This window comes from Cnephaeus nilssonii, assembly GCF_951640355.1.
Source record: "Cnephaeus nilssonii genome assembly, chromosome: 3".
In the NCBI taxonomy this organism is placed as follows: Eukaryota; Metazoa; Chordata; class Mammalia; order Chiroptera; family Vespertilionidae; genus Cnephaeus; species Cnephaeus nilssonii.
The window spans coordinates 41,778,344-41,802,290 of NC_137074.1; the positions used below are offsets into that span (position 1 = coordinate 41,778,344).

Consider the following 23,947-nt stretch of genomic DNA (forward strand, 5'->3'; position numbering starts at 1 on the left):
CACAAATAGATTTAGAAACTCTTATGCTAATTCCGTCTCCACTCCACGCCTGCCGGAGAGACCGCCGGTCCTCTCCCGAGGGACGAGAAGGCAGGAAGACATGCTGCCTCCTTGCACATCCACCCGAGGCAGGAAAAGGGTAAAGGGTAAAACGCCTCCATGGAGGGTGAGGTCGAAGTCTGACCTTGATGTAGTAGTTGATCCTCTCCACTGAGGTGAAGCGAGCTTCTGTCTCGGTGGCCAGTCTGACGGTGAACTGGAACAGCCCCGTTAACTGACGGTGAGAAGCAGAAATGCAGGAGAGAGTTCATTATCGATGCCAACGCTAGAAAGCCTCCTTCATCTAGGAGACCACAGCTCAATCATAAGAACTGGGCACATACAGCAGCTGGTTTTATGAACGGAGTCATTCTCTAAACATTTAAGACAGTGTGCATTACACCCCACCCCCAGTCATCTGTAATTCTCTGTGAGTGCAGGTGGCATCGTGGTACTGCTGGCACTAACTTTCCTGCATCCAACGGCTTTCCACCCATCTTTGCGTGTCCAGTAACACGTATCTGAAGCTGCATACTTATACCTGCACCTGCTGTGGCAGACACAGCGAATCAACCTGTGAGCAGCCAGTGGGCAGGCTTCCAGGAAAGTCAACAAAGGGAAAGAAGGCTGAGCAGAAAGTGCGGGCAGAGCCCCTGTGCACGTCAGACGAAGGATTCTACTACTGCCCATCCAAAGATCAAGGACGTCTGCAGAGCATGGACAGCCTTGGGGGATATGTACAGATACATGTACATACCTCTTCTCAGGTTTCTTTGGCTACTTTTTAGTTTATCTTTCCAATATGGAAAAACGTCCAACATGTACAACAGGAGAGAGGACATTATAATAAACTCCCATGTACCAAACATCCGTCTTAAAACACTCTCAACTCACAGATAATATTGTTTCCTTTATATCACCTCATCCTTCTATATTATTTGGAAGCAAATCCAAGCTATCCTATTATTTCATCCATAAATATTCCAGCTTGTATCTCTCTAAAGTATAAAATCTTTAAAAGCACAATACCATTATTCAATACCATGATGACATCTAAAAACTTAATAATAATTCCTTAACATCTTCAAATACCTAGTCAGAGCTCAAGTTCCCAGGTTTTTTTTGAGCTAAAAACCATAAACCATTCCTAGAGACCAGAAAGCTTTCCACATGTAACAGTGTTGGGGGGGAAAAGCAGGAGCCTGGGGGAAAAAAATGCACATAAGAAGCAAACTGAGTATTTCTTTGAAGACTATGAAGAGGCCAGAGATGACAGGATGGTGAATTCAGAAACCTACAATTAAAAAACTATTTTCAAAAGCACCTTTATGAAGAAAATAGCACCTATTTCTTAAACACTTGCAACAGCCTTAAATCCCTTTATTCCTACACTAGAGGCCTGGTGCACGAAATTCATGCACGGGGGAGGGGAGTGTCCCTCAGCCCAGCCTGCACCCTGTCCAATCTGGGAACCCTCAGGGGATGTCCGACTGCCGGTTTAAGCCCGAACATCCCTCTCACAATCCGGGACTGCTGGCTCCTAACCGCTCACCTGCCTGCCTGCCTTATTGCCCCTAACCGCCTCTGCCTGCCTGCCTTATTGCCCCTAACCGCCTCTGCCTGCCTGTCTGATTGCCCCCTAACCGCTCCCCTGCTGGCCTGATCACCGCCTAACCGCCCCCCTGCTTGGCCTGATTGCCTCCTAACTGCTTGCTCCCCCGTGCCGGCCTGATCGCCCCCTAACTGCTTGCTCCCCCGTGACGGCCTGATCTTGCCCCTAACTGCTTGCTCGCCCTCACCGGCCTGATCTCACCCCTAACTGCTTGCTCCCCCGCCAGCCTGATCACCCTTAACTGCTTGTTCCCCTGATAGCCTGATAACCCCTAACTCCTTGCTCCCCTGCTGGCCTGATCACTCCTAACTGCCTCTGCCTCGGCCCCCGCCACCATCAAGGAAGTTGGACATCTGGAAGATGTCCAGAAGATGTCCGGTTGACCTGGTCTATTTAGCATATTCCCTTTTATTAGTATAGACTAGAAGCCCAGTGCACGAAATTCGTGCATGGGTAGGGTCCCTAGGCCTGGCCAGCAATCAGGGCCAATGGGGCCTTCCGGCTGCTGGCCGGGGCCTTCCTTCATTCCGCGCCGCCCCCTGGTGGTCAGCACACATCATAGCGAGCGATCGAACTCCTGGTCTTCTGGTCAAACTCCCAAGGGGACACTTTGCATATTAGCCTTTTAGATAGATAGATAGATAGATAGATAGATAGATAGATAGATAGATAGATACCACCCCTCCTGCCCTCCCAGGCTCCTGCCCCAGATGGTTACTTTAAAGCAGTCTGCGTGGCACTCTGGGCGTCAGAGGTGAAACAGTGACTTAGGAAGAGGCCCCTACCATGCCTCTCCTAGGCCAACATAGGAAGGACTCAAAAGGAGCGAAGGTGATGCCCCAGCCCAGAGACTGACCTGGATAGCGTAAGAGATGGCGAGACCAGCGTAGGCTGGGGAAATATGCCCATGCATGAGAACGACCATCAGCCCAGTGGTGGTGATCAGGGTGATGCTGATCAGGTCGAGCCGCACAGCCAGCCACCGCATTGCACACACGAATAGGAAGAAAGGACTTTGGTTGTGGTCCAGCAGCTCCTGGTACCTGTGAGGAAGGCAGACAGCTAATAGGCAAATAAGGTACCAGGTGACCCGGTCATGGATGATGTCAAAGCTCTGGTGAATTATGGACGGGGGCTAATACTTCAGTATTTTCTGTTTGTAATGAAGAGAATGATATGGAAACTTAAAGAGTACGGAGTACTCCATGCTCCACAAATAGGAGGACATGGGGTTTTCTAGTTTTACACTTTCAAAGAAACATATTGAAGATGTTAGGGGAAAGTATCTACTTTAACAGCATAGGGAAAGTAGGGGGAAGGAGACCAAATAAAGAGGCTGTGCTAAACGTCAGAAAAAATGTCATAGGTTAGGGGTCACTTTCTCACAAAAATAAAGGTTAAAAGGCAAACTGCAGAAATGGCCCAAAGCCAGGACAAGGAAACTCTCAGAATGAATACAGTAAAGTGGAAATTGTTGCTGACACACCATCACTGGGCAGAATGGTACTGTTTCCCACAGCCATGGAACAAAGAGCCAGGAGCTGAACCACAGCAAACAAATATACAGACAACCTTTGCCAATGGAGGAGGGGAGACACTACTGTCACGAGGGGTCCCAGAGAGCAGATGAGACCCCATCTGGAGTCCATAACCAGGATTCCAGAGCAGAAAGTCTTTCTAGCAAATGTGCTTTGCTTTAAAAAAAAAAAAAATCACATTTCTTCCTTACAATAAGACATGTGCTCTTTAGAGAAAATTAGAAAACTCAATAAAGGGAAAAATGCAAAAGTCCATAACCTTACCAGTTAAAACCAGAGTTAATATCTGGCTGCATTTCCTTCTAGCATTTTTTCAATGTACTTACATGTACATGTATATATACACACACATGCATAAACACACTTGTACATAGTATATTTTCTTCTTTTTCACTGAAAGTTAAGGTTATTTTTCTACATTGTTTAGCCTAATTTTTTTACTCTATATTAAAAAAAAAATTAATCGTGCCGAAACCGGTTTGGCTCAGTGGATAGAGCGTCGGTCTGCGGACTGAAAGGTCCCAGGTTCGATTCCGGTCAAGGGCATGTACATTGGTTGCAGGCACATCCCCCGTAGGGGGTGTGCAGGAGGCAGCTGGTTGATGTTTCTCTCTCATCGATGTATCTAACTCTCTATCCCTCTCCCTTCCTCTCTGTAAAAAATCAATAAAATATATTTTTAAAAAAATTAATCGCTTAATTTTTGGAATAGACAATATATGCATAGGACAGACTATTTAAAGGGTACACAAGTTTTACCATGAAAAGTCAATTTTTCTCCCGTCCATTCTCCAGCTACCCTATTCCCCTCTTCAGTGGCTATTAGTTTCTTGTGTATCCTTTCAGAGATATTCTAAATGTTATATATACAAATACACTTAAAAAGGAGACTAGCATAGACACATCGGTACCTTGCTCTTTCACGAATATATCTTAGAAATCATTCTAGATCAGTACCTTTAGAGCTGCCTCATTTTTTTTGTTTGTTTTTGGTTTTGTTTTATTAATTTTAGAGAAAGAGAAAGGAAGGGAAGGAGAGAGAGACATCATTTTGTTGTTCCACTTATTTATGGATTCATTGGTTGCTTCTTGTATATGCCCTGACCAGGGATTGAACCCACAACCTTGGCATTTTGGGATGATGCTCTAACCAACTGAGCTATGCGGCAGGGCTAGTCTCATGTTTTGAAGGGCCACACAATATTCCACTCTACGAGGATACTGTAGCTCCTTTAACCAGTCCTCTGTTGAATGACTTTGTTAGTTCAGTGGTTCCCAGCCTTTTTTTGGCCATGCCCCACTTAAGCATCTCTAAAATCCTGATGCCCTCCCATTTAATTCTTATTATTCAAAGAGTGAACTCCTATTCACATGGAGGAAGCATAAAAGGCCATTAACTTGGTCTAAACAAGTTTCTAAAGAACATGGCATCCATGAAAGAGAAAAATAAAAGAACGAAAGGACAGTTGAAGTACTGAGGAAGAAATCACTAAGAAATTGTTAAAAAAAATAATATGAAGTGATATGAAAAAATAGCAAATAAAGTTTCAAAACATAAAATAGAGGACTGAAATGCATAAATATGTCACAATATATATTTATATACTGAATATGAGGCCCCTAGAATCATAAGAAATGAAAAAAATTCACTGTTAATAACTCATTCTCGAATTGCCCCCCTTAATAATCAAATTGCCCCTCTGTGGGGCATATGCTCCATGTTGGAAATCACTGAGTTAGTTCTAATCTCTTGTTAATATAAATCTCCACAATGATTAGGTACATAAAAATCTCATATAAACAATATTCAACCAAATAAAATGTCAGTCTAGCACCAATGACTGTCTTTTACAGTTCCAAAAAACAAAACAAAACACAAACCAGCAAAACTCCACCAAATATGGTCATTCAGGACCAAAAGCCAACCAACTCCAAATCTGTGTTTTTGTCTTCTCGTTTGCTCAGAAGGGAGTTCCACCAAGTGAGTGAACTTTAATCAGAGACAATTAAATCACTGGTGATGAGCATTATAATCCCCTATTCTTGGACTCTTGATTAAATTCAGGGATGCTGGCTATGCTTGAGCCTTTTGGCCCCCCTCAGCGCTTACCTGTGCAGAAACTCCTGCCCCTTGTTGTAGGCATGGATGGTGGCAAGGCCCTGTATGCTGGATGTGATGTGGGAGAGGAAAGGTGACTGCGTGATATTGTCCAGACGCTTCAGCTCGCGAACCAGGACCCTGGAGAGAGAACGAGTTCTGTGTCAGAGGGTGGACAGCAACTCCAGCTCTGTCCTCTGCCCTGGAAGACACGAACCCTTCCGCTTTACCTGGACACAATGTGCAGAACTGCAAAGAGAATGACAAGGGGCGCCACTGCCACCAGTAACCATGGGAAAACCCCTGCGATCATCCCAACACCGAAGAACACCAGGATGACATTTTGGAGGAACATCTCAGCCTGGAAGGGCAAGCGCACATCGACTGGGGAAACCGTAAAGAAACAAGTGTCAGGCTGTGTGGATCCGCAAACAGGAAACACGGAACCCAAAATTAAAAAAACGAAAAGACATTCCCCAAAATCTTTAAAAATATATATTTTTATTGATTTCAGAGAGAGAAACATTAACAATGAGAGGCTCATTGATTGGCTGCCTCCTACACACCCCACGCTGGGGGATCAAGCCCGCAACCCAGGCATGTGCCCTGACCAGGAATCGCACCATGACCTCCTGGTTCATAGGTCGAAGCTCAACCAGTGAGCCACGCAAGCCAGGCATTCCTCAAAATCTTACCTAAGATTTGTGTGTTGCCTTTTAAACAGTCTGATAAAAAATAAATAAAAATCCCAGAGACCTGATTGCTCTAATTTTTCTTGTCCCAAGAAAATGTAAGTATTGTTTCCCCTCTGTGCCCTCATTTTTTTAAAAATATATTTTTATTAATTTCAGAGAAGGGAGAAGGAAAGAGGGATAGAAACACCAATGATAAGAGAGAATCATTGATCGGCTGCCTCCTGCACACCCCATACTGAGGATCGAATCTGCAACCTGGGCATGTGCCCTGACTGGGAATCCAACAGTGACCTCCTGATTCATAGGTCAATGCTCAACCACTGAGTCACGCCAGCCAGGCATATGCCCTCTTTTAGTTCACTATGTTGCCCAACTCCTTTAAACACTTCCTCCTTTTACAAAGTAATATATGCTTGTTATAAAATATTTTGAAAATATACAAAAAAAGATTACACATAATATTCATTCTCACCAAAAACAATGAATTTGCTGTTAACATTTAAAAAATAGATCCAGAGACATAGAGGCATGGAACAGACTAGCGAATCTCAGAGGGAAGGTGCGGTTGGGTAGGGAGAGATGAACTGGGGAACTTATATGCATAGCCCATAGACGCAGACAGTAGTGTGGTGAAGGCTTGGGATGGGTGGGTAGGGGGTGAGGGGGTCAATGGGGGGGAAAAGGGAACATCTGTAATACTTTCAACAATAAAGGCAAATTAAAGAAGAAAAAAAAGAAAATTTTCATCATGAAAAGTCAAACATGCCCAAAAGTCAAGAGAATAGAAACTTGAAAAGTTATCAACATTTTCTTCATCTCCTTTTTGACTATCTCCTCCCCCTACCTTTTTTTGGAGGGGAGAGGGATTGGAGTATTTTCATACAACTCTCAGATATATTGATACCGCTGATTTTTTAATTTCATTCTTTTCTCCGTTTGTGTGTGTGTCTGTGTGTGTGTGTGTGTGTGTGTGTGTAACAGAAATGGGATCATGTTATGCATCAGTTCTGTGTGTCAGTGATGGTCTTGAGCCCTTGCAACCTGTGGCCATGGCTTTACAATGCTTATCAGCACCTGTAATAAACTCCTCTATGGGAGCAACACCTCTATGGGAGCAACACAGAGCAGCAAAAACATTAGCTCTGGGTCAAAAAGATCTGGGCTCAATTCCCACTTTGCTATCTAATAGCTGTGCAATCTTGGGCAAGTTATTTAACCTTTCCAGGCATCAGCTTTCTCACGTATTCAGTGGGTGAAACAATACCCACCTTGTAGGGCTGCTGTGAAGCTCAGGACAGGGCGTGTAGAACATCAGCACCCAGGACGCCCTCAATAAATGTCAGGTGGCATTACTAATAGTCTGGGCTCTGGGAAGCATTTAAGTTCTGGTGCTGGCACAGCCCAGGCAGCACCCAGAAAACCTGCCAGAGTTGTAGGTGTCCAAAAAGCAACGAACTGCCCTCCAAATAAATGTTTTGGAATCTCAAATGACCCTCCAAGGTCCAAAGCCCTTATACTAACTCAAGCCTCTGAATTTGTTTCAGGTTAAATAAGATCGAATGAAAACTTAGATGAAACGTGAAAAATAAGATGGGGCTTTTGCTTAAATATAAGTTGCAACCTGAAGAAAATGCCAAAACTAAAATGTTCCTGGGACCAGCACCAGCAGCCACTGTCCTCTCAGAGTGTACGGCCGCACAGACCTGCACTATCGGGGAGTGTCAACTAGAAGGCTGGAGGGCACAGAGAACAGTGGTGAGAAATACCTTCATCCATGTCTCTGGAAAACCTGTTGAGAATTCTCCCCGTGGGGGTGGTGTCAAAAAACTTCATAGGGCTTCGGAGGATCCTTCGGAAGAGCTCGTTATGGAGCCGGGAGGAGGCTCGCAGCGTGCCCTACGGAGCAGAGGGCAGAGTGAGCAGGGCCCAGGAACCCAGGCACTCAGGCAGGCTCAGTCCCTACTCCACAGGCCGTCCACTCCCAAAACTGGAGAGGGGCACATGGCCATGGAGGGAGGAGGTGGCTAATGGGAAAAGGCTGAAGCTAATGGGATACAGGTCATTCCAGTGGAGGCCACTGTGTCTCAAAGGAGCTCCCTCCTCAGGATGAACCTGGGAGAGGCCGTGCGAAGCCGGACCGGTCAGCTGGGTGAGCAAGAGCAGAGGCCACCACTGCATACCTTGACAAAGGCCACTCCTCGAACGGCTTTCAGGATCAGCATGACGACCATGGAGAGGGCATAAATGCTGGCGTAGTACTGCCTGTGAGGATTGTCCTTCATGCTGCTGCTCACGAAGGTGCTGTTCCCGTGACTCACCGTGCTGTTCTGTTTGGAGGCAGGGCTCTGTGAGGCAAGACTCCCAGGGACGGCCAGGAACCCTGCTTAGGGCCACTCTCAGCTCAGGGGAGGGCGCAGGATAAGGACTCTGGGACCTGGTGTGGCAAACACAAGGAGGGCGCTGTCCCTCCTTCATTCTTTTCTAATGGACGAGGGCAGACAGCCCACAGGTGTGCTATGATAAGCTCTACATGCATCTTGAGTTGGTCAGGGAGCAACTATATTGTGAGGTTACACTAGGGACCCCTCTTTTTCATCCTGGGTGACCCTTGTTCATTGTGTCTTTTAATCGAAAACTAGTTTCCTTAAGAATGGCCAAGGAATATGGAGAGATGGCCATATTCTTAGGCATATAATTTCCCATTAATGAGGAACCTTACCCCACTTCCTTCGTTGATCCAGTAACTCAACCACCAGTTGCTGAAGGCGGTACTGCCCACGTTCAACATGAAGAGGGATATAATGAACAAGAAGGCCAAGGGGCCCCCGGCAGCCTTAATATAGACACCATACACTGACCACGGCACAGAACCCTGCCCCTTCTCCTCTGCTTGCATCAGCTGCCCTAGGGGAGAAAAAAGAAACATGAACTCAGAAGGAAAAGCTACTTTTCCAAAATGAAGGCACCTATATAGAAGAGCAAAATCAAAGAGCCTATAGCTTCACAGGGCTCTAGTTCAGAATTATTTCCTCTTTATCAGAAGCATTCATTCACCCATTTAACATTTACTAAGCACTTCCTATAAACAGGCCCAGGATGAGACCCTGGAATAGTCAAGACGAGTAAGACCAGGTTCCTGCCCTTGAGGGTCCTTCCACAGTCTGGTAGGACAGACAGGTAAATAAACACATAATTCTAGTAAAATGTGTTAGATGCAATGCTAGAGCTACATGCAGGGCAGCATGGGACGACCAGGGGGTATAGCTAACCTACTTGGGGGAGCTGTGCAGTGGTTAGCAGGGAGGTTTCAGGGAAGACTTTATGTGCAGTCTATATAGCACCTTGAAGGTAAGCCAGAGTCGGCCAGTTGGGGGAACAATGGGCAGAAGAGATAACGTGAGCACCACCACAGAGGTGGGGAAACAGCAGGGCAGTAAGTATAGACAACCAAGCCAGCGCAGCCTGAACAGTGTGTGTGCCGGTGGAGTGGCAAGAGACCAGGTGGATTAGGCAGGCTGTGCTCTGTCAGAGGTACTTGAACGTTACCCTTCAGAGAGGAACTTCTCGAGAATGGGCTACAGGTGTGTGGAGATCTGACTCTCAGCCCTACTGGGCTAGATGGGCCTGGGATGGCCAGTCCAGTCACCTCTGGCAGCGAGCAGCCTCTTCCATGCACCCCAGCGTCACACGCAAATAATGGCATTTTCTATGTGTGCCATATCAGGGAAAAAGATTGGAAAACACTGCTTTGAAACTGGGAGGAGGCCACTGAAGACTCCATGCAGGAAGGTGAGTTGGTGAGTCTCCTGTTTTCAACCCTATCACCCAGCTGTCTGCATGGTGGACGGACAGCAGGAACATAGGTATGAGAGGATAAAGGCCAGAACAGGTTGTAGCAATAGGGATGGAGTCTCGGGAGTAAATTCAGTAGGACGTGGTGACTGCGTAGGGGAAGAGAAAAGATTCAAAGGTAGCACCCAGGGGTTCCTTGGCACGGTCAGATGATTGATGCCCTACAGGACACCTCTTCCTCTTCATCACACACTTTTAATTATGTGGAACAAGCCACACAGGCCAGGAGCACTTTAACAGTTGCCAGTCTCCAGGTTAGTGGCTCTGCAGAGAACAAATGTTCCCTGAGAACATTCTGGCTTTTTGTACTGCTTCTGGCAGGAACGGATAGATGTCTCAGCCGGCTGTACTGTGTTTGTTTAGTGTGTGTGAGTAAGCTATCTTAAATGACACCTGAATTCAGAATTGTTACCTGGTTTATTAAAAGAAAGAAGAGGCAGGGAGTGGTAAATCAGGATGGTCAACTACTAACACCAAACACCTGCTGCAGTTTTAAGAACCAGGAAGTGAAAACAGAGGCAAACCCAGGATTCAAAACCTCAGATTCAAAACCTCAGGTGAGGACATGATACAACAGAAAGAGAGCTTTAAAACAGGACTGCATTCTTTTTTTGGGGGGGATGCGGGGAGGTGAGGGACTGACTTGCAGCTTAAAATTCACCAAGGTGAAAACACCTTAAGTATTGTAAACTAGTGGCCCGGTGCATGAAATTCATGCACATTAAAAGGGGATTAATTAGAGGAAATCCTATCTAATAATAGACAAACATGCAAATTGACCATACCTCCAACACGCCCACAAGCCAAGCCTACCATCCAATCAGAGTGAGTATGCAAATTAATCCAAACCAAGATGGCTGCAGCCACACAGAGCAAGGTTTCCTAGGTAACAGAGGAAGCCAAGCTTTCCGCCTGCCCTTGCCAGGCCTAAGCCTCCACTCAAGCTACAAAGTTTCAATTATAGAAGGTAAACAAATTCAAACAAATGGCGACAGAATGGAGCTTGAGAGAGCAGGCCAGGGTTGCCGCCGGCAAAAGCAAAGCTTTCCGCACACCCTGGAGGGGCCCAGGTCTCCGCTTAAGGCTACAAAGTTTCAATTATAACCCCAACACAAATGGCTGCCGGCCTTGGAGGGAGCCCCAGGCTTGGCTCCGCTCCAGGCTACAAAGTTTCAATTGTAGAAGGAAAATAAATTCCAGATACCAGGGCCTCCGCTTGGGTTGCCAGGGGGTGTGGCCGCCCTGCAAACCACCAGAGGCCCCTCGCTCAGGCTGCCCCACACCCCAAGGGAACCTCCACTTGATCTGGGACGCCCTTCAGGGCAAACCAGCTGGCCACCACCCCTGTACCAGGCCTCTATCCTATCTAATAAAAGAGTAATATGCAGATTGATCATCACTGCAACACACAATATAGCTGCCCCCATGTGGTCAAAGATCCTGCCCCCATGTGGACACAAGATGGCCACCACAAGATGGCCAGCAGGAGAGGGCAGTTGGGAGGCACCCAGCCTGTAAGGGAGGGCAGTTGAGAAAGACCAGGCCTGCAAAGGAGGGCAGTTGAGAGGGACCAGGCCTGCAAGGGAGGGCAGTTGGAGGTGATCAACCCTGCAGGAGAGGGCAGTTAGGGGTGACCAGGCCGGCAGAGGAGGGAAGTTGGGGGCAAACAGGCTGGCAGCAGAGTGGTTAGGGGGTGATCAGGCTGGCAAGCAGTTGGGAGCCAGCAGTCCTGGATTGTGAGAGGGATGTCCGACTGCCCGTTTAGGCCCGATCCTGGTGGGATCGGGCCTAAACGGGCAGTCGGACATCCCTCAAGGGGTCCCATATTGGAGAGGGTACAGGCTGGGCTGAGGGACAACCCCCCTCCGTGCACGAATTTCGTGCACTGGGCCTCTAGTAATTTCATATTGCTATTTGCCCTTTATAATAGAAGTGTCAGAGATGAAAGAAAATTGGTAAAATGTATATGAAAACCTTCCTCCTGTCAGAGTCTGGGCGCACCACGGGACCCAGAGTCAAGTCCCCGCCCACCCACATGCGCCTCAAAATCACGTAAGACCCAGACCCGGCCGCCCGTCTCCCCCCCCCCCCCCCCCTTGGGCTAGATCCAGACCCGGCCAGTCCCACCCTCGTCAAGCCCTACTGGGCAGGGGGCATAGCCTCAGGTCCTCTGGCCTGGCACCAGGACGGGGGGCGTGGCCTGAGGTCCCCCAGCCCATACCAGGGCGGGGGGCATGGCCTGAGGTCCCCCGTCAAGCCCCGCTGGGCAAGGGGCACAACCTGAGTTCCCCCGACCCAGCACTGGGGTGCACCTTGAGGTCCCCTGTCAAGCCCCGCTGGGTGGGGGGCACGGCCTGAGGTCCCCTGGCCCAGTGCTGGGGCGGGGGGCACGGCCTGGGGTCCCCCGCCAAGCCCCGCCAGGTAGGGGGTGCGGTCTGAGGTTCCCTGACCTGGTGCTGGGGTGGGGGGGTGCAGCCTGAGGTCCCCTGTCAAGCCCCATGGAGACGGGAGAGGGCGTAGCCTCAGGTCCTCCTGATTGCTCGTTAAGGCTCCTTATGGGAACTTGGCCTCAGCTGTGGGTGCAGCCATCTTTGTGACGGAGTGATGGTCAATTAGCATATTCCCTCTTTATTAGATAGGATTGTTTTTCTAACTCCCAAGATTTGTTTCAGTTGACAAGATAAAGTGTTGAAAGAACAGGACTTTGGATAGGGAAAGTTGCTGGGAGAAACCCAGGTGTGGCCTTGCCACAGTTCTGGGGCAATCTCCAAGGAGCGTCCCATTCTAACAGGAAGAACACAGGCGTCCCTGCAGCTGGACCGCCTCTGCCGTGGTGGGCACTGATTTTTAAAAGGCACAGGTGAGTCACAGGAAGGGTGGGTACACCTTTCCCCTTTTTTCATACTCAGGGTGACTCAGCTATAATTCTTATTGCCTTGGTCTGTTTAAGCAAACAGAAAGTGCCTCATAGTCTCCTGATATTATATAAGAATGCTGTTATTCCAGACATATAAGGCCAGGTACTCTACCACACACAGTGTTATCAAACATCCACAGTCTTATCAAACATCTATGGGTCACCATATGGCATGATTTCTGATATACTTTAATGACAAATCTAAAATCTCAAAAAAGGTCGTTACCTTCCTCTGGCTTCACTGCTTTCTCCTTTACTGATCCTGTTTTGGGACCCTTGTCTCGTGACTTCTGTGAACCACTGGTTTTCTTTTTTAAATTAATCTAAAATTTAAAGAAAAAGTGTCTCCATTTATGATATGGCCATTCAGACAAATGTCCACGCGACATATGAGAGAATCATGTCAAGCTGCTGGTATTACTGAAAAGCAATCCTTCCAACTTCTTAAAAGGCTCATCTATATTCATTTCTTGTACTTCCTCAGCTCCTTCAAGAACTCCACCTCCTGGCCCCAGCCTAACTGCTAGCTCCTCTCCTATTCCTGGGGCTCCCACTCTCATGCCAAACTGGATTTCCTGCCATTCCTCGCATCACTGTGACCTCCCACTTTGTCCACATTGGTCCTTCACTTGGAATGCCCTCCCCTTGTCCCAACACAGTCACAGTTGTCTTCATTCAAACAGATTTCAAATCTTACACCCTCCCTGAGGTAACTCAGATTTGTCTAGAATCGAGTTCAGCCCCGCCCCCCAGGCACTTTGTTAGTAGCACTCCATGACAGCACAGTTGCTTTAAATGGAACCTGGTGAAGAGCATGGTGCACTGGTCTTCCCTGAGACCCCAAGTCCCTCAGGAGAGAGATGACATCTCACTCGTGGTTAGAACCCCACAGGGCCTAACACCCAGAACTTCCCGTAACGGGGCACAGAGGAGCTTGGTAAACGTGCATCAAATTGAACCCAGGAGATTAGAAACCCTCTAATGCTCTCCTTTCCAAGTTCTTCTTATCTCTTCATAGGACCCTAAATTCTTTATTTACTGCAGTACATGAGTAAATGCACTGTCTAAAGCAGTGGTCGCCAACCTTCTGGACCTCACGTACCACCAGTGGTCTGCGGACCACCGGATGGCGACCACTGCTCCAAAGCTTTCCTTAAACCAGCGGTCGCCAACCTTTTGGACTTCACGGACCACCGGTTGGTGACCGCTGGTCTAGAGAGAATACATCCATTTGCTGACCACTTACTAGCGTAAGAACATTACATATTATTTCATTTAACTGATGCAACAATTCTAAGAGGCAGATGCCATTCCCATTTGTAAGATGAAGAAAGTGAAACTCAGGAGAGTTAAGTGACAGACTGAAAGTGTGCTCCTCCACTACAACTCACGAGCTGTCCAAGTTCATTGTTCCTTGGACATTTCGTACTTTAGATTCTCTTCTTCTCATTTTCCTCTGAGTCTACAGTGAGGAGGAAATTATCTGAGGAGTAAGTTCTCTGAGAGTCGCAGGGAGAGATCATAAATCCAAATCTGCATTAGGGTGTCTCTATATAAGTTACTGATGACACTTGGAATAATGCTTGAGTTATTCCAAAAGGCCGAAAACAAATCGGTCATGAACAGTTGTACTGCACCCGAAATCAAACAGGATGAAACCCAATGACTCCCAGAAAATATCCCAATAACTGCCTGCTGTTAGCCCTCACAGACATCAAAATGACCTGGTAGCTAAGAAGTAGCCTATAGCCCAGCCTGAGTACACTCCTAGGACCCAAGGTGCCTACAGAATAAGGACTTTGCGTGAGAGCAGGTTGGCAAGAAGGAAGAACACGCGATTTGGCGAGCTCTAAGTAAGTACTCCCTTGGATTTGCCTAACTCGGAGCCGAGAGTAAAGCCATGGAAAGCTGCCATCTTTCTGTTGCCACAGGGGGCAGGCAGCATGCCAGAAAGAGCACTTCAGAGTCAAAGTGCCCTTGTTTATATTTTTTAAAAAAGGCCCCAAATGGAGTCACTTTTGCTAAGCCACACCGAGACTCAGTACCTAACCTAACTGCAGTTTCAGCCTCTTCCAGGAGTGCAATGTTAAATCCCTCAGTCTGAAATTTCCTGATCAACACTATGGAAGTAACCTGCCTCTTAAGGCCCCCTGCCTTCCCCTAAGAAAAGATGACTTCACCTGAAATAATCCACTTTTTAAATCTCTTCTTCCCACCCTCTTTCTGCCCTTCTAGTTGCTAGAAGGGATGCTGTCAGATTCACAATCACTTGATAAAGCCAATTAGATCTTCAAATTTACACAGCTGAATTTTGTTGTTTAACATTAGTAAGCTGCTTAACTTTTCTGAGCTTCCTTTTCCTCAGCTGTAAAAGTAAGGGATAATCATATTTTGCTACAGAACTCTGTTTAAATGACTAAAATAGGATGACATCTATGAGGGACCAGATGTCATTATTAATCCTATTAATAAAGTAATAGGATTACTTTATTAATCTAGTAATCCTATCTAATAAAGAGGTAATATGCAAAGTGACCATCACTCCAACACACAAGATGGCTACCCCCATGTGGACACAAGATGGCCGCCACAAGATGGCCGGCAGGGGAGGGCAGTTTTGGGTGATCAGGCCAGCAAGGGAGGGCAGTTGGGAGGGACCAGGCCTGCAGGGGAGGGCAGTTAGGGGTGACCAGGCCTGCAGGGAGGACAGTTACAGGGACCGGGCTGGCAGAGGAGGGCAGTTGGGGGGGGAACCAGGCCTGTAGGGAGGGCAGTTGGAGGTGACCAGGCCAGCAGGGGAGGGCAGTAGGCAGGCAGGCAGGTGAGCAGTTGGGAGCCAGCAGTCCTGGATTGTGAGAGGGCAGTCGGACATCCCTCGAGGGGTCCCAGATTGGAGAGGGTGCCAGCTGGGCAGAGGGACACACACACCCCCATGCATGAATTTTGTGCACCGGGCCTCTAGTTGGGACATAATAGTTGTCAGTTAATGAGTGAAAAATTAGCAGCCAGGGTACCACGGATCATTTTCAAATGTATACAAGGATTAATTTCTCTTCCCTGGCTCTTTATTCACTTGTTTATTGAAAAAGGAGCTTCATAAGAAAGTAACCTCACAGGGTGATCTAAACATTAATTTCTAACTGGACAGGTCACGGTGGGTAGTGATGCCCCAGGCCTATAACTTCTTTAGTGGAAGGTTTATCTTTGCCTTAAGCAAGCCCTATTCTTGTGCATCTAGGTTAATAAACCTTTGAAATGCCAGAGTAATCCCTTTTCCCAGACCCCTTAAGCTTAACCACCCTCAAGAGAGCACATTCTCTTGTTAACTGTCATGTAATCTAATCTCTGCCCTGCTTTTTCCCACCTCCATGTAATCTTCCTTATGTTCCCTCCTTAATTCCAAATGTATAAAAGAATCTGCAAACTGACATTCTCCAGAGCATTTAAGATCTTGCTTCCCAGCAATGTCATCAGTTTGGCTCAAATAAATTCATAAAAATTCTCTACAGGTTTGGACGTATTTTACTTTGACAACACACAGAGCCCATATTGTTCTCCCTGTCATGGCCTCATGAATAAGTTCTCATTGACAGAAGTCCTTGGCTCACCAGCCCCACAATCCTGCTCTCCTAGAATAGAATTAGTATGTGAACCAAAGCACAGCAGTCTGGTCATCAGAAAATAGGGCTCTGCCAATAAAACACAGGCACCGAACTCAGCTGAGACCGGTTAGCCCTCAGTAAGGTCATGCCTCCCTTGCTAGAAAGGAGAGATGCATAAATGTCATATAACTCTTACCTCAACTGGGGGCGTCTCTCCCAGCAAGTTATTAAAAATGGTAGCATAATCACCCTTTAGATTCATCAGTTCCTCATGGGTGCCCCTTTCTGTAATACAGCCTTCTTTCATGAAGATCACTTGGTCACAATCAGCCAGGTACTAGAGACAAAGGCAGGGATGACACGGTGTTACTGATATTTGTGCAAATATTCCAATCCCTCATACCTTAGTCTAGCACTTCCCACTTGGGAGCGATTGAGCCCCCCAGGGGACATCTGGCAATATCTGGAGACACTGTTGGTTGTTTAAATTGGAGAGAGGGGTATTACTGGCCATCTAGTGGACAGAGGCCAGGGAGGCCTAGGACAGCCCCCACATCAAAGAGCTATGTGGCCCAATATGTCAGTAGTGCCAAGACTGAGAACCTCTGCTCTACTTTATTGAGATGTAGTACCAAGTACAGTTCCTCCAGTTTTTGACGTAAATCTGGTGGAGCCACAAGAGCCTTGCATTAAGCCTCACCCTGTTACTACACTGAGAAATACACACAATTACTGACTTTCTGTGGCAGGATGGGAGTTAATCCCCAAACCTGACAACGTATGCAAAATAGATGGCAATATTCTTCAGCTGCTCTCCAAAGTGGCAACTTGTCATGGAGTGACAGAGGGAGAAGACCTTGTTTTCCCTGAACAGTTCCTGCTTAAATTAACATAAGGCTTTCCACACTATCTCATACTCAAACTCTATTTTCTACCTACCTCTTCCTTCACTTACTGATTTATATGCAGAAGCTAAGATGCTCCAAGCATCTCTGATGCAGATAGCCAATCTGGTACAGTGATACAAAAAGCTTTATTGCTATAGTGGGCCAGGCGGCTATTTGCTGAGGAAATGAACACTGATGGTTCCAGGAACTTCTAGACCACAAAGGTACCTAGAAGGACCAAGCCCCCCTTCCTGTCTGATTTCTCAAGACACAGTGGGTGGCCTGGGGAAGGAAGAAAGCACCATACCTGTAGCTGGTGGGTAACAAACAGAACCGTCTTGGGCTTGAGGTGCTTCTGGATAGCACTGTTGAAGATGTGGTTGCCCACATGGGCATCTAAGGCACTGAGGGGGTCATCCAGGATGTAGATGTCCCGGTCACTATATAAGGCTCGGGCAAGGCTGATCCTTTGGCGCTGCCCACCGCTCAGGTTGGCTCCTCGCTCGCCAATCTATAGGAGCCCAGAAAGCATAGTGGAGCCGCCAACTCAAGTCCAGAACTGGGTTTAGTGACTACCCCAGTCACCATTCTTCTCCTCCACCCAAAGCGGCATCTTCTACTGAATTCCCAGCCTGGATGAGTGGCCATTATGATCCTCCAGGGCCCACAGTGGGGAGTTGGCCTAGATACCTCCTTCACTCCCACAATCATCTGGTTACTAATCAATCCTCATCTGGTCTCACCACCCCCTGGACACCCTACCAGTCCATTCTCTATGGGCAGAATGAGCTTTCCAAAACATAAAGCTAACCATGAACAACCTTCCTTAAACTCTTCAAAAGCCCTGAAGGATAGAATTTAAACAACCAAACTTGGCATACGAAGTAGGTTCCCAGCATCTCTCAGCATCCATTGCCAATCCCCCAGCACACCCTGGGATAGAAGCCATTAAATTGTGGATATATTATGAACACTCATGACTAATGTCACACCTTCTCCTGTACTATTCCTGCTCAGTTCTGGCATCCTCTCCTCTGCAAATCCCCGGCCCCCCTCCCCCCCCCATCTCTTCCTTACTAACACTCAAAAGAAAGGGATTCTTTTTCATCAGCTTGTTTTGAGCCTCATGTGTGGGTGTCCCATCCTCTCCACTTAAGCTTTCTGAGGGTGCAAGTTATTGTCTTATTCCTTTACGTTCCCAACACCCAGAAGTGTCTGCACATGCAGCTGGCACACAAGCACCTGATAAACATTACTAAAAGGACAAGTGAATACATCCATTGTAAAATGGTAATGGGCCCTGTAATTTTAAAAAACCTTGTTCTTAAAAAAACATTCAGTTAATGCAAAGGTTTTCAAACTTGAGCAGGTATCAGAATTACCTGAAGACTTGTAAAAACAGGTTTTTGGGCCCCACCCCTAGAGTTTCTGATTCAGGAAGTCTGGAGTGGGGCCTAATAATTTGCATTTCTAACAAGTTCCCAGTGTCACCGAATGCTGCTGACATGGGCACCTTGATTTGAGAGCCGGTGAACTAATTAAACCATTCACCAAACCTGGTTTGAGGGATTTACCTGAAGTCAGCTGAAACATAAGTGCCAGCCCCAGAGACCTCCAGGCAGGTCATGGGCGATGTCTCAGGACTCAAAAAGCCAGTTTCAAAGACACAGCTCTGGAAACTGCTCCAGGGCAGAGAACCAAAGAAAGGGATTTGTGCGGCGGCCTCTTCCTTTCTAACGGGAGAGGGCTATCTGCAGACTGCATCTGAACAAGGAGGTTGTTAGAATGAGGTTCAAGAAAGAAGCTCAATGTGCACATGCTTGACTCGTGGTTTTAAAAATGAGTAGTGCAGAAAACACGAACTCTGAACCAAAAAAGGGATTTTGTTTAAAATCCACCTGACATATGACATATTTATATCCTTAAAACAGGTAGTGTTGATATGCCAGCCACAAGGCATAAATGCTTTCCTAACATGAAGTACCAGTGAAAGTGAATCTCACTGTGTAGGTTTTTCTCCCACGCATTTAAGATGCACTCCTAGGAGGTGACTCCAGCAGAGCCCTGCCACTCATCTCCCAGGATCCTCTCTGCTACATACACGCCCCCATCGGGAGCAGAAGGCTTGTACCTCAGTCAGATCACTGTTGGGGAGAATGGCCAGGTCAGGCTGCAGGCAGCAGCTGTTCAGCACAGAGTTGTATCTGAAGAACACAAAGAGACCCAGCATCAGGGACACGGTTGGAGGCGAGCCTGTGGCTTGGGTGCCTTGTGTCTCACACAGCCTAGACAGAAAGCGTGACAGAAACCAAGCATTTCTTGCCTTTCTTCATCAAATTCCTTCCCAAAAAGGATGTTGTCTCTCAGCGTGGCATTGAGGATCCAGGCCTGCTGGGCCACATAAGCGAAGGTTCCACCAACTGCAATGCTGCCCTCTACAAGTGTCATCTAGGGAGACAGACACCATCCAATGGCATCACAATGCAAAACCATCCCCCTAAAGCCTGCAGAACTCCCCACATTCCACAATGAAGTTGAAAGTTTTGGCAGTTTCCTTGGTTGCTTTTTGGACCCAAAACTAGACCCCACCTTTGTTCCACAGAGAGCTTCAACAGCAAAGAAAAATCAAAGGTCTCCTTGCTTATGAGTGATGGGAGCCCAGCCGACCCATGACTTGAACGAACCAACACTTCATTCAGCAACCTATGGGCTACTTTACACCCTTTCTTTCTAAATGCAAACGGTTTTAATTAAGGGAAGCACAAGTGGAAGGCCCTTTCAGAATCCCCTGGGGAGGATGCTGTAAGGATTTACAGCCTCAATTTTAGGGCAGGCCAACTCATCTACAGAATTAATCCAGGCTATTAGCTAGATCAGCTGCTTCTGTAAAATGAGGATCAAAGGGGGGAAAAAAATCCAGTTCAACATCAACTAGTATTACCGAGTATCCATACAACGATGGTGAACCCTCCCCTCCAACATGAAGAAACTGCATCATGACCTGTTCACTTGGAATTGTTTTCAGTCATGGTAATTGATATGAATTGATTTATCCATTTTACCTTCTTTCAGGGTTCCTTCTGGGACTGATCATTGACAATTTGTCTTGGGTGAGGGATGCTATAACTTGGAACAAAGTTTCATTGACCAGTCTGTGTAGTCCTTGCACATAAAGCTTGTCCTCTCAAACACTGTAATATACAGTGTACACATACAGGTGATCACTAAGCTCCCTTCAGACAAAATGCTGTGAAGGGTGGGAATGTAGTGGGGAATGGGGGGGGGGGGGGGGCGGGAGATGCGGATGAAGGGTTCATTTTGTTTCTACTTTTCCTAATCCTCTCTAGGAAATAAATTCAGTTTTTCTGAGGCCTTTGCTAAGCAAAGTCCAGAGAAAAAAAGCAAAAAAATGCCAAGGACAATAACAAAATCTTACCTGGCCTAAAATGGCTGAGACAAGAGAGGTTTTTCCACTTCCCACACTGCCACAGATTCCAACCAGTTTACCCTGGAAAAAACACAGAGTGAGAGGGAAGGTCATTCAAGGACTACTGACCACTCACCTCCAGGGACTTCCTATTTCTTTGAGGAAAAACACATTAACTACAGTCCATTAATATGGAAACTGCCTCCCTGATCACCAAGCAAGTCACTTAACTCTTCCTTCTCTCTCTCTCTCTCTCTCTCTCTCTCTCTCTCTCTCTCTCTCTCTCTCTCACACACACACACACACACACACACATACATATTTTAAAGTGACTTGAATGCCCTCCAAACAACCACTAGTTATTTCCAGTGGTCTCACCTAGGACCATCTCCCCGTCTTGGTCATAGCTTTCAAGAGCTGGGAGCTTTTCATTCTCCCTGCAGTCTAGCTCTGGGTCTGTGTGACGTGCTTCTAGTTAGTTGCTGACTTGATAAACACAGCCACCTACTTCATAGGGTTTCTGTGGAGATACACTAAGAAAACAGATGTGTAAGCTTTTGCAAAAATTAAAGATGCTGAGGTATCCTATATCACTTTTAAAAAGACTCAACTCCTTTCCTGTTTTGTTGGTAATCTATGTTTTTAAAATATATATTTTTTTATTGATTTCAGAGAGGAAGGGAGAGGGGAGAGAGAGATAGAAACATCAATGATGAGAGGGAATCATTGATTAGCTGCCTCCTGCACGCCCCCCACTAGGGATTGAGCCTGCAACCCGGGCATGTGTCCTTGACTGAAATCAAACCCGGGACCCTCCAGTCTGCAGGCCGATGCTCTATCCACTGAACCAAACCAGCTAGGGCAGCAGTCTATGCTTTTTTATTGCTTATTTTATTGTTGTTTTTAGAAGAGAGAACAGAACTCTTAAAAAATTATTTTATTATGATTTTTTTTTCTCTACGGACTATACATTATTTTCAATAAAAACTGTTTACTGTTGCTTCCACTTTTCTACAAAACATTCCCCAGAATTGGAGGAATCTCTATACCACCAATCCCACATACAAGGGGAAAACCACTCCTGTGATTAACTGAATATCCTCAGGCAAAACAATGGGCAGTGTTAAAAGTTCTTAAGAACAGAGAGATGATTTAACAGGGCTGTTAGTTTAGAACCTTGTACTGGATGAAAACTCACAGAAAGGAAGGAAGAATGGTGGGGGAGAAAGAGCATGGATTCTGGAGGCAAATGGTCTTGATCTGAATCCCAACTCCACCAACACTTGACAATTGTTGGATCTTGGCCTTGTTGCTTAAATGAATACTGTCTCTCTCAATGGGCTTTGAGCAACTTGAGGAAAGGAGTTATCTTTGTAGAACCAAGTAGTGTCCAGTACTTAATAAAAGCATGTGGGACAATGTTTTTGATATGGTCCAGGAGCTTGAAAGATTATAGCCTGGTAGTAATGAGGAGACCAAATCACAGGTTCAATCTCTGCTCAGGTCAGTTAGATTTCCACAAAGAAAATTCTGCTCTGATAATGGATTGATGACTAAAAGAGACATCAACAATGAAGTGAGACATCAGAAGACACTAAGTTCCCTTCCCCTCCCTAAAGGGAGGTGTGGGGGGGGGGGGGTCTGGAGAATTATGGTCTCTCTTCAAAAGAGCTCAAGTTCTGTGAATGTGGGCTCTAAAGGGCAGAACGAGGATCAATAGAAAGTAGGAGAGTAAACCATCCACTGACTATCAGGACTAACCCTCGAATAGAGCTGATTAGCAGTGTGACAGAGCTGCCTCAATAAACAAGATCATCGCTATTCAATAAGAAGCCTGTTAAGAGTTGACTGAAGTAAAAAAGTGACTTGAGCCGGCCAGCATGGCTCAAGTGCTTAAGTGTCAATCTATGAACCAGGAGGTCACAGTTCAACTCCAAATCAAGCACATGCCTGGACTTGAGGGGGCATACAGAAGCAGCCAATCAATGATTCTCTATCATCAATGATGTTTCTATCTCTTTCTCCCTCTCCCTTCCTCTCTGAAATCAATTTATATAATTACACACACACACACACACACACACACACACACACACACACACACATTTTAAAGTGACTTGAATGCCCTCCAAACAACCACTAGTTATTTCCAGTGGTCTCACCTAGGACCATCTCCCCGTCTTGGTCATAGCTTTCAAGAGCTGGGAGCTTTTCATTCTCCCTGCAGTCTAGCTCTGGGTCTGTGTGACATGCTTCTAGTTAGTTGCTAACTTGATAAACACATTAGAACCCAGCACTCCCTACTTCCAGTGATGTAGGTAAACATTTCTTTACCACTGCCCTCGGTCCAAGGCACCCTAATGTTCTCCTGGGTTAACTGTTCTCCTTGCCTCCTTCCTGTTTCCCTACATACTCTTCTGAATACAGAAGCTAGAATGTTTCTATCTACACTAATAAAAGAGAAACATGCAAATTAACCATCACTCTGCTACGCCAAGCCATGTCCACCAACCAATCAGGAGTGAGTATGCAAATTAACCCAACCAAGATGGCGGCCGGCCATGGAGCTGGTGCAAGCAGGAGGCTTGGATTGCCCCGGCTATGGAGGAAGCCAAGCTTCCTGCCTGCCCTGGCCGGCCCTGGCCTCCGCTCAAGGCTACAAAGTTTCAATTATAGAAGATAAATAAATCCTAGATACTTGCTTCCAGCTGGCCCTGGCCTCTGCTCAAGGAGGCGCTGAAAAAAAAAAAGAAAAAGAAAAAAAGGAGGGGCTGGGACATTGGGTTGCTGGGGGGTGATCAGGCCAGGATGGGATGGCAGGGGCCATTGGGGATAAGCAGACCAGCAGGGGGGCCAGTTGGGGGTGAGTAGGCCATCAATGGGGGTCAGTTTGGAGTGAGCAGGCCAGCAAGGGGACAGTTGGGGACGAGTAGGCCAGCAGGAGGGGCAGTTGGGGGTGATCAGGCTGGTGGGGGGGGGGCATTTGGGGGTGAGCAGGCCGGCAGCGGGGGGAAGTTGGGGGTGAGCAGGCCGGCAGGTAGAGTGGTTAGGGACAATCAGGCAGGCGAGCGGCTGGAGCCAGCAGTCCTGGATAGTGAGAGGGATGTCCGACTGTCGGTTTAGGCCTGATGCCTGTAAACCGGCAGTAGGACATCCTTCAAGGGGTCCCTGATTGGAGAGGGTGCAGGCTAGGCTGAGGAACAGCACCCCCAGCCCCCGTGCACAAATTTGGTGCACCGGGCCACTAGTATATATATATGTCAGGTGACATCATTCTTCT

The 23,947-nt window shown here is 46.9% G+C and overlaps 1 protein-coding gene across 4 annotated transcripts in view; it reads right to left on the minus strand.

The window, feature by feature from the left end:
- Positions 1–23,947, minus strand: part of ABCC5 (ATP binding cassette subfamily C member 5) — a 93,894-nt gene that overhangs the window by 18,860 nt on the left and 51,087 nt on the right. For 2 of the 4 annotated variants that reach the window (XM_079765220.1, XM_079765221.1), the window contains exons 12-24: positions 20,677–20,748; positions 19,564–19,688; positions 19,372–19,444; positions 17,548–17,751; positions 16,550–16,690; positions 12,978–13,074; positions 8,702–8,886; positions 8,163–8,309; positions 7,749–7,878; positions 5,518–5,671; positions 5,300–5,428; positions 2,508–2,694; positions 185–274 (exon numbers count right to left, since the gene is read on the minus strand). In XM_079765220.1, coding sequence (XP_079621346.1) covers positions 185–274; positions 2,508–2,694; positions 5,300–5,428; positions 5,518–5,671; positions 7,749–7,878; positions 8,163–8,309; positions 8,702–8,886; positions 12,978–13,074; positions 16,550–16,690; positions 17,548–17,751; positions 19,372–19,444; positions 19,564–19,688; positions 20,677–20,748 — 1,734 coding nt within the window. Of the gene's footprint in view, positions 1–184; positions 275–2,507; positions 2,695–5,299; positions 5,429–5,517; positions 5,672–7,748; positions 7,879–8,162; positions 8,310–8,701; positions 8,887–12,977; positions 13,075–16,549; positions 16,691–17,547; positions 17,752–19,371; positions 19,526–19,563; positions 19,689–20,676; positions 20,749–23,947 lie in introns of those variants that run through there. The other 2 variants (XM_079765222.1, XM_079765223.1) reach the window with 2 other exon arrangements.